Here is an 11,102-nt window from a genome sequence, read left to right on the forward strand (position 1 = left end):
TGAAGCATGGGGGTGGAAACATCATGCTTTGGGGGTGCTTTTCTGCAAAGGGGACAGGACGACTGCACCGCATTGAGGAGAGGATGGATGGAGCCATGTATCGCGAGATTTTGGGCAACAACCTCCTTCCCTCAGTAAGAGCATTGAAGATGGGTCGTGGCTGGGTCTTCCAGCATGACAATGACCCCAAACACACAGCCAGGGCAATCAAGGAGTGGCACCGTAAGAAGCATTTCAAGGTCCTGGAGTGGCCTAGCCAGTCTCCAGACCTCAACCCAATAGAGAATATTTGGATTAGGTTTTGGTACCAAATATTAAGTTCTATTTTTCTATTGTATCAAATACTTATTTCATGCAATAAAATGGAAATAAATTATTTAAAAATCTAACTGTGATTTTCTGGAATTTTTTTTTTTTTTTTGTAGATTCTGTCTCACAGTTGAGGTGTACCTACGATGAAAATTACAGATCTGTTCATTCTTTGTAAGTGGGAAAACTTGAAAAATCGGCAGTGTATCAAATACTTATTTGCCCCACTGTATTTAACCTCAGTGAGGTTTTCATAGTAAAATACAGATTAAAAACATAAAAACAACAACTTTTGAAAATGTAGTTCACTTTTTCTTCCTTTTAACTGTGGTTCAGTCCAGCATCTCCTGAGAACCACGCCTGGATTTTTAGATTGTAGAGCAGCAGCTAATTTACCAAGACTCTCTATTTGTTGCTTTACAATTACAGAACAGTGTGTGTGTGTGTGTGTGTGTGGGTTGATAAGAATAAGGACACTTTTTGATGTCAATATCGAAAGAATTGGAGATGGGTTTAAACTGATCTCTACATTTGTAATTACATTGAGTATTTACTGTGTGTTTACAGCTCTGGATTCAATTATTTAATGCTGTAGCCTGAATCACATTTCTTATTTTGAAATTTTTTTACTCAGATACCAAGTGAGAAATAAAAGTACCACCCTGGGACTTGGGGTCAAGGAACCATGTTGTTCCCCCTGTTGTGTGGGTGCCAACAGTAGCAGCAAAAAAATGAAGGCTCTTTGTTTAACACACTTGCTTTCCTTGTCTGCTCTTTTCCTCAGGTCAAGCAAAACAATGAATCTCTGCTCCAAATGTTTTGCAGGTAAGTTCTTGTTCTGCTTTGTCTGATCTTGTGCCTGACTGTGTGCGAGTCTGGCTTTAAAAGCTGTTTAAAGCAATCTAGCTGTTCTGCAAGGGCAGACAGTGAGATAAGGTGCAAACACATTCAATGACTTTTGCACCGATTATGAATGGGATTTGGGTGTGACCACCAAGTCTGTTCCAGTTGGACCGAGTCTGGCTAGTTGTTGTTGACGGTTGGCAGATAAAATCATGGGGTGTATGGCATGTAAAGATTCTAATCTGTAGATCAAGTTGCTGTTGGTTGTTCTCATAAAAATTTTTTTAAACATGTTTAATACTTGCAGCTGATGTTGGTGTTTCCTGAGAGAGGTGTACTGGTAAACAAACACAAGATAAAGATTCAAGAATGGGCAATAAAATACACTGTAGAGTCCACCAGACAACTGAAGTGGAGAATGAACACCTGTACATCATTAAATCAAAGATATGCATCACTGACACGTCAGTTCCCACGCCTCTCCATCCAGAATCTCACCCAAACTTTGTGACTTTTTCCTTTTGTTTTGTAATTTTCAGTGCATATTGAGCTGTAACCAATGGAGAGATCTTAACAGTACAAGCCAGTTGCCTGTATATTTGTTTTGGTACGAGGACACGTGATAACTGACTTGTGGGATCTACAGGTTCATGGAGGTACAGTTGTTAAGTGTGTTGTCCAGAGTGTTTAGTCAGTCACAAGGTGTGTGCTGCTTCCCAGCTGTCAAGGAATAAAAATGTGGCCTGTTTCTGTTTGTCTTGTTGTTTCAGCCAGTCATCAAGTATGTTCCCACGTTTAAAGTGGAGAAAGAAGTCTGATAAAGAAACTTGTGTGTAAAGCAGAGTGTTATTCTCACTCACCCATAATTCTGTTTACTGTACAGGTACATTTTAGTTGGTACTGTATGTGCTGATGTTTCAGTACTAGTTAAAAACTTTAAGGTGGAACTTTTGCCCAAGTCTTATCAGAATATTTTGTCCCTTCTTACTCAGGCTTTAGTTCATCCTCTGACAAAATCTGTGCCAGAGCTGAGAGTAGAAAACTATGTCTGTTTTACATAAGATTTCAACAGAACTGTGTCAGTGTTGTGCCACAGTTTCTGTGCGGTTGAGCATTATCCAAACGCCCATGCCACACCTATTTGTACTGCTGCCCAAGTTAACACCCACTCCATACTCAGAAGCTGATAGAAGCATTCATGCACACACACGTCTTACCTCTGAACTTTTTCCACAGACATCCAGAAGAAACAGCCAGATGATGGTTGTGCTCCCAAGGCCTCTTCAAGCTCCAGCAACAGCCAAGAAAACATCTTCTGTAATGAAACAAACAGCAGCATTAGTCAGTCCCTGATGTCGACGCCTAACGCTTCAGAAGGCCCATCGCCAGGAGAGGTGGGCATGCCATCTCTACCTCCTCAGGACGGTAAGACAGCAGTTAATCAGTGAGAAATAAATGTTATCTTTTCAGCTCGGATGGTGTGGAGCCAGGCCCTCTTATTTCAGAGACCTGCCTTGGGCCATAGTTAATTGAAAGATAAATTTGTGCTCACCATATCTTTGAACCTGGATAGTGGAGCACTCCCACTCTGAAAGGCCAGAAGTGCTTAAAGTGTAGAACTTAAACGCTATGTAATATGGTTTGTTTGATTTGTAACGCTTGCCCTACTTGATGAAGTGATGTATGCATAATGGGCTGCAAATTTCAAAGTGCGTTAAAAGTGCACAAGTCCTAAATTTACTGAGCATTGTAGCCCTTAGTTTGGCATCTTTCTGTAGAAAACCGCTACTAGTTTTTGCCAGGGGAAGCAGCAGCAGCTGCAGTGCCCCTGCCCTGGCTATATTTGTCCTCATGGCACAGATAGAGAGAATGATAGGAAAGGGTATCTATTCGGCAGCGGAGGTTTTAAGAGGACACCTACGATTGCCGGAGCATCTGTCATCGCTATACAGTGACAAGGTTATTTTCGGAGGCTGATCCAGGACAGGACAATAAAGTGGCTACCAAATGGATGTGTGGAGCTTGTGAAAAAATGGCCCACTCTAATGTAGTCCTCTGTTGCAGCAAGAGCTTTTCAGTTGTACACACATGAACATGGGTATTGCTGATTTTTATGTTAAAAGGCCTAACGAATCTGGTTTGTAATTCACTCACAAACTGGCATTCTAATTTATTAATCTTTGATTAATAATGTACCACCAACAAGCTCAAATTTCTATGTGTCCATTTATATTTTGTAAAGAACCTTATAAAATAAATGAGTCATCGTCTGTGACAGAGAGTGCCTAATATGCATTAATATTACTATGGATTAACATTACTTACAGCAAGTAATTAGTGCCGCCTTATTATCCAAGCAAATGTTTAATGTCACATTTCTTGGAAAAGTCAAGGCATGAAATATGAGTTATGTAAATATTAGCAGAAAAGTAAAATGCATGCATATGACTTATTGCATTTCTAGTATTAAAGATGTGTTAACTTTTAAAACAATATAAGAATCAGATGGATCATACAACAAATGTACATTTGGTGCAGTCTTTTTTCCCACCCACATTCAGTCGTCTCTTGGCTGGGTTCAGTCTGCAGTCTCCCCTTCATAGATATGTGTCACAGTTGCTGTGAGGGGCAAAAGCTCACAGCATAATAAAGGATTCCTCACACCCCAGTCACGGTTTTATCCTCCTGCTGCTGGTATCAGGAGTATCTGGGCAACCACCAGCAGACTCTGCAGCAGCTTCTGTCCTGAAGCTGTTACATTCAGTGACAGTCAGGAGAACCTGCCACTCAGCTGCACTTTACCAGCATCTTACAGAGTTGTTTGGCCCTCGTGGTTTTATATTATGTGGATTGAGGCAGGAAAATGTGTGTGTTTCAGGTCTTTTTATACAGTTTGCAACTGTAATCACTATCTTTAGATTATTTATTGCTCTGTTCTAAACCAGTGTGCTGTCATTTTGTTTCTCGCTTGTGTGAGGAAAAATTACAATAGTCTTAAAGGAGTAAGCTAACCTTTCTCATCTTCTCTCTCTTTTCCTCCCTTTTGTCCACAATATTTCTCCTTCAGAAGTCTCCAGCACAGACACAGTCTTCAGTTCACTGTCCACTCCCACAAAACGCTCCTTTGAGTCAGGTATGCCATAGCTCTACCACTACAATGCCATCATTGTGTTTTGCACTGTGTGCTTCTCATGGTGGCTTAAGGAGTTGGGCTGGAGGACCCAGTACCATCATCAGCACTGGATGTATCTACAATAGCCAGTTTAACTGTTCTATCAGAGGAAACAGCAGAGGGAAGGATATGGTGGACAGAAGAGAGCATGTCTGCAAGACATGAATGTATTATTAGAGCTGGATCCTGCGCCGCCACTCAGCTGTTCAGCCAGTTTTGTCCAGCAGAGGCTTGTGGTACAGCAACAAAAAAATCCACATGGGGCACAAAAAAGCATTTTCTTCATAGACCATGATGATAAAAGAGACATCTGTAAAACTGTTGACAGGACACCTAGAACTACAAACAAGGTCAATTATCATGCTTTGTATTATGACTTTTAAACCCATGGACTGCTTTTTGTAAAACTTTTCCAAAGCTTTAAAAAATGTAGTTTTATATTTGTGACATCATCCTAATGATAAAATTTATTTTGGTCTAAGCGCCAGGCGAGCAACTTTAAATCAAGTGACTGGGTGCTGCATTTGAGTCTGAGATCCAGCTCTAATAATAGATTCATTCTGCAAGAGGGTGCAAATGTAAATACAGTGCAGTGGGTACTAGAGTGAAGGCTTGCTACAAATATATATGCAAATGCTTTAATTGACCCAAACATATTAAAAAGATTTGTGTTGTAGTTGTAATGTCACACTGAAGGGGACACTGTAGCTCAGCGGTTAGCAGTGTGACATCACATTTATACTAGTGGATAATTCAGTTTTATTTCATCCTGGCATAAATATGGGCCATGAGTTGTGCTAGCTATACATGTTCCATCTTCATTGTAGAGATTCAGGCAAATAAGGATTCACGCTAAACTGTGTTTTGGGGCAAGCAATATACAACCTCGTACAGATTTTCATATAGACCTGAGTTTTACCTGAATCATTTCAAACACTTGTCTCCAAGTCTGACCAAAAGCAGACAACTGTAAACCACCTGGAGCAGCCATTATACTAACATGGAGGGATCTAATGCCTCACGCAGCATCAAGAACAAGCGTGTGTACCCACAGCTGATTACTTTTTACAGTGTCTGTAAATTGGGCCCTCTGTATTTCACTTTCAAGCCTTTCAAGCCACTTTGGCTTGCCACCTATTACACTGAGCTATACTCTGTCAGTTTTTAATACAAATGTTGTGGTGTCAGATGTCTTTCTTTTTTGAAAAAAAAAAAAACGAAGGTTGTTGACTTGCAGTTAAATTTGATGTCGTCGTCGGGGTAAATTCAGGTTAACACAAGGCGGTAAAGGAAGAAGCCTTTTTTCCCCCACAGCATGCATATGTACAGACACACACAGTGATTGATTTGGCACACAGGGGGGCATCTGGCTGCTTAGCTTGGCCTAGTTCTCAGATTTATTGAGTGCTGATCTGCATTCGGCCGGGCCACTGAAAAAATCTGCAGGATTGATGAAAAAGCTGAGCTGAAATTCCAGCCAAACTGTGGAAACTGGCTACATGTGCTTCCTGTCTCAGTGCTGAGTTGAATGTAATCTAATGCAGGAGAACCATTAATGTCCAAAGCACATTTTCTTTACCACAAAGAGGTGTTTTTATTACAGTGTGCCATCATCTGTTCTCTTCCACTTGTGCACCTCACTAAATCAGAGGTGATGTCTTGATATGTTAAATGAAAGTTGTTATGGAGGCTATTACCTAGCGAGGTCAGAAGTGTTCTCTTGCAATTCTAGTTAAACCTGCAGCCCTGGACACACAGGAGATGAATGCTTGTTGTATTGTATGGGGTAATAAAAGGTGCTCAAGGTTTTGACTGCAAGTATATTTTAGATTAATTAATTTCTAACCTTCACATGTATCATTTGAAAACTGAGTTTATCATTTTCTGCAAGCCAGTAAGACGTTGCTCACTGCATTAACAACCCGTTTTCTTATTGTGGTGAGAAATCCAAAATATGTGGAACTATATGACAGTTTAAAATCCAGAGGTAAAACGTTTCTGCTGTTGCAGGAGCACAGTGATTGTGTCCAACAGCCTTTTTTGACTTTATTTTTGTTTGCATGTGTCTTCCAGCCTTTGAGTCAGAAAGTGATGTTACACCCAAGAAGCGAGCGAGAGTGGGTGATTTGCCAGAGGTTGAGGAGTCTTCATCATCTTCGTCATCTTTGTCTGCATCATCATCCTCGTCTCGCAGCGGCTGTAAACAGCGGAGCCGCAAACGTTGCCATCGCTGCCAAACCAAACTGGAGCTGGTACAGCAAGAGCTGGGCTCCTGTCGCTGCGGTATGATAGCACAACTCAACAGGCCGAACTATACATTACAACTCATAGTATGACCTGTGAACATGCCCGGGCCCCACTCACACAACAGAGCAGACACATCAAGAAGTGAATGTGCGTGAGGTAAATCACGACCTTTGCAGTTGTCAGTTCTGGCCTCGTAAACATGTTGGTTAACTTGGTCATAGTTTTGTGGCCATGCATCGAGATGCATCTTCTACTCCTTGTGTTTGTGTGTTGGCAGAAATGTCAATGACCAGAGTACTTTTGCTAGCTTTAGGGGACCATTACAGAAGCCTGAGTGTTTCACATTGCACATAAAACATAAACCAATTACCATGAACACTGATGCAGTTTAAACCAATACTTGGCTTGCTAATCAACTTGTTTGTATACAAATTAAAGTACTTAAAAAGTCACAGCTCTTCCATGCTTAAAGACCATCTGCTTAAACCCACGCAATAATTTCTAAATTGGAAATTGATTTGGTGTTTTTTTTCTCTCCACCAGGCACTGCTTAATGCATAGGCCATCCATCCTTAATAGTGCAATGCTTACAATGAAAACATGCTTTTTACAGACTGAAGGGGAAATGGTGGCAATTATTGTGATTTCTGACTATTGCGGTAATTGCAGATTACTTTGCTAATGGTTCTGCAGAATGTTCCACAGTGTAAGCCAAGAAGGTCTGATAATGAGGCGAAAGCACAAATGCTTTTCAGATATAAATGGGGAAGGAAAGATAGCCCCAGCGGAGCATCTCATGCAATGTTGTCATGCTCAGTAGAGTTCTGCTGTTACACTGTGACTACAGTATTCATCTTATGAGGTGTTGGTGTGACACTTAGTAAATCACTGGAATTTATGAAGTTAATTCATGTGGAGAATAAAATCTGCCCGACACTTTTCATCTTCTTTCACTTTTCACGAAATTGTCATAAAATTTCTGATTTAAGACGCACCACCTTACCTTTTTTTAAACAGTAACCCTTTATATATACAGTATTTACCTCTATGGCTGTAATTTTGGTTTGTTCCAAATCAGAAGGATGAATGTGGCCAAAGTTGGACTACAAGCCCGAAATATAATTTACTTTCTCTTTTTTGTCTAATTTTGGTTCAAAACATTTGAACTTATCAATGATTTAGACATTAGAAGTGTAAAATGCAGTATCTTCGTATAAGCATTTTGCCATTTAACATGATGTATAACTGCAGAAGGTAAATTAGTAATGTTGATGTTTCTGCTTTGGCCCTGACCTAGTGGTTGGCCTAATGATTTAGTTCCAAGATGTGAAAATAGACCGTGCTATTCTGATCTTACTGGAAGTTGAGTAAATAATCAGTCACTCACGTGCTACTGTACTTTATAATCACATAACGGCTGCAGTCCATTTGCCCTTGTCAGCATGCTGTATGTTGTGTAGATGAAAACCACTTAAATCATTGGCCTGTTAATTACTGTCCTTACTACAGTAACTTGGTTGTGTTTGAAACACTTCTGTCCAGTACAGTAGTAGTATGTGTGTGTGTATTTTTTAGCTTGCCCTTATTCTTCTTAAGAGAAGTAAAAGACAGCTGATATATTGTGTATTATCAGTGGATGCAGCTGAATTTGGGGAAATCAATTTGATAATTCGTTTAGATTATTAGACAAATGAATGTTTCGAGGGAGTTGTTTGTGCAGCGCTTCGCAGCCCATCCCTTTAATACACTAAAATATTACACAGCCTTCCCCCTTCCACTCCATACATGTACACTGTAGTCACACAGGTTTCAGGTAGGGGGTTCACAGCACTCCACATGGACTCAGTTTCCCACAAGGACCATGCTTCTCACATTATTGACGGCTCCCATTTTCATTCTAAGGTGACTCAGTCTTGTTCATTTGCTTCATTTGTTCCTGTTACTGCAACCCTCACAGATTGATGCCCTTTTTATTTTTGATTGTCAACAACTCACTGGAGCCTCTCCATCACTTAAAATGAGCTGAGGAGTTAGGAAAGGTTAGCGTCCTGCCCCTCGTGTCTGCCCCTTAGCCATCTGCTGGATCTGCAGTTCACAAGCATGGTCATTTAAATATTTTGCTTCTGTGCTTGATGTTTTTAGTGTGTGATTAAAGCTCTTTTATATTTTTATAAATGGTCGTGATTGTTCTTGCTATAATAGTGTACTATCCGAGCCATCCTCCGCCAACAGAGAACTCCAGCTGCCTTCAATACCTTCTTTTCTATTGGTGTTATAAATCTGGTTGTAGTATAATTATAGCTCAATGTAAATGCTAATTGTTTTACTAGAATCTCCATTTATGTTGTTTTTAATTTAATTAAAATTCCAAAGTTTGTAGTTAATTAGTCTGATTCTATGAGAATGATTAGTATGAGGCTGATTTGAATACCCTGATTGCACACACAATTGCATAGCAACCAGCTGTCAAACACAGTTTTTAATTACCACTGGTTGAATGCAGGCAGTATTATTATGTGTATTAATGAATGAGTTTAATAGCGTGAGAGTTAACGAGCTTCTCGGAGTTTAAGGAGCATTGTTGAGAGTGCTACAGTATGGAGAGAGATGAGGGTTGTCTGCTGATGTGATTAGAATGAAAAGAAGTTATCAATGGGAATGCCTTCCCTGCTAACTAAACCCGTCACTGAGGCATGGCTGCAAAGCAGTAGTTGTTCTCTGCCCTTGGCCATTTCAAGACTTGTGTATTTAAAGAGATGTGTCAACCTATATTGGCATCTAAGCTATTACCGCACACAGTATTTGTTGTATGTATATTGTGAACATAATGCTCATTGTCCGTTGTCCCAAGGCTTTGTCTTCTTTCTTTTTCTTTTTCCACTTTTGCATAAATTGTGGCAGATTCATATTTGTACATTCACTGAACTTGTTAAATTAACCCTCCCCCTCTCTCTTGCACCCACACCCCCTCACCCACCCTTCAGGTTACGTGTTCTGTATGCTCCATCGGCTCCCAGAGCAGCATGAGTGTCTGTTTGACCACCTGGGCCGTGGCCGTCAGGAAGCTGTCCTAAAGATGGTCAAGCTTGACCGCAAGGTGGGCCGCTCTTGCCAACGCATCGGGGAGGAGTGCTCCTGATCACGCTCTGTGTTCAGGCGGTATCTTAGCACTAACAGGGATTTGATTTCCCCCCCAACCCCCCCATTTGTCATAGTTCTTCAGGAAATTGAAATATGGATACACCCCTCCACTTTTTTTCTTTTTAAACTATGCTCGCCCTTTTTAAATCCCATGGTTACTTGTATCCCAGTTTTTTCCCTGCTGCTAAGATGCCTATGGAAAATCTAAACCCATGAATGACAGAATAATAATGAGCAAAGAAAATATACTCTTTCACATTTTTGCTAGCTCCTGACTGCACCGGTGTGGGAGGAATAAGAATGATTAAAAGGATGAAGAGAGGAAATACAAATGTACATCCCAGAACCCTTTTTAGGACTCTATTCTTTACCTCAAAAAAATCAAAAAAAATCAAACAATGATGAGGAAGAGGCGGTTTGTGTATACTTTTCTTTTGCTTTGTTTTATAGACTGTGCTCTTTACCTCAAAAATCACACAGAGCTGCTCTCTACTCTGACAAATGCGCTGGGCATGGACTCTGTAAAGCAAATCGAGCTAGCCAGTCTCACTTTGAGTCAGTCTTACCCCCCTGTCTGCATCTTTTAATCCTTCACCTTTAGAAACACAAACACCTGTTAATCATCTGACTCGGGATATTGAAGCCCAATATTAACTGCTCCTCCCACCAACCTGCATCCTTGTCTTTTCCGCTGCAGGACACCTTTCACTCATTTGTTTAATAATGTTCTAAGAGGGTTTATACCATTGTGGAAGATGTGGATGATGAAACTGAGGTGATACAGCACATCCAGATTCAGAGCTTGCAGTGTGAGCCAGATTATTGATGGTGGGAACAGGCAGCTGCTCGTCTGCAGATTGCACGCAGACCTGTTCTCAATGTTGGGATGTGATTGACTTCATTTGTTGAGGATTTTCTCCGTCTTCCTCTTTTTATCTTATTCTTCACAACAATTCCGCATAAAGATATTTCCTTTTCGTGCCCTTAGTCTCTTTCAGCAACAGGTAGATTATGTATGTGGGAAAACAAGATTTACAGGACACAATGGACATTAGTGTATTTACAATTTATGACTGGACCTGGAATGTCTGCACTGTACGTGTCCTCACATTGCTTTACTTTTGCAAATAGACACAGTATCACACTTTTCTGTTGTTTCATGTGCTCAGTTTACCTTGTGCACAAACAGGCAAACTAAAGCTGCTGTACTTTCTGAGTTTGGATTGAAGCAGAGATGGCAGAGCAGCACTCAGAGGCTCCCGCTGTTCAGGTCTCTCATCATGTCTTAGGCCTTCATTTCAATTATCCACTTTGTTTAAGGTCATTTTTGCCTCTAGCTTTAAATGAAGACCTCATATTCTTTTGTTTTCATCCTTTTTTCCCTCATGTT

The 11,102-nt window shown here is 40.5% G+C and overlaps 1 protein-coding gene across 3 annotated transcripts in view; it reads left to right on the forward strand.

Annotated features, from left to right (window-relative positions):
• Positions 1–10,093, forward strand: part of LOC109954554 (AN1-type zinc finger protein 3-like) — a 26,159-nt gene extending 16,066 nt beyond the window's left edge. For 2 of the 3 annotated variants that reach the window (XM_020589958.1, XM_020589959.1), the window contains exons 2-6: positions 1,094–1,134; positions 2,389–2,577; positions 4,220–4,285; positions 6,398–6,607; positions 9,556–10,093. In XM_020589958.1, the coding sequence (XP_020445614.1) occupies positions 1,094–1,134; positions 2,389–2,577; positions 4,220–4,285; positions 6,398–6,607; positions 9,556–9,710 (661 nt within the window). In that variant the 3' untranslated portion in view covers positions 9,711–10,093. The remainder of the gene's footprint in view (positions 1–1,093; positions 1,135–2,388; positions 2,578–4,219; positions 4,286–6,397; positions 6,608–9,555) is intronic. The other variant, XM_020589960.1, reaches the window with a different exon arrangement.
• Positions 10,094–11,102: the final 1,009 nt, after the last annotated feature.

The sequence above is a fragment of the Monopterus albus genome, unplaced genomic scaffold (assembly GCF_001952655.1).
Source record: "Monopterus albus unplaced genomic scaffold, M_albus_1.0 scaffold10.1, whole genome shotgun sequence".
Taxonomy (NCBI): Eukaryota; Metazoa; Chordata; class Actinopteri; order Synbranchiformes; family Synbranchidae; genus Monopterus; species Monopterus albus.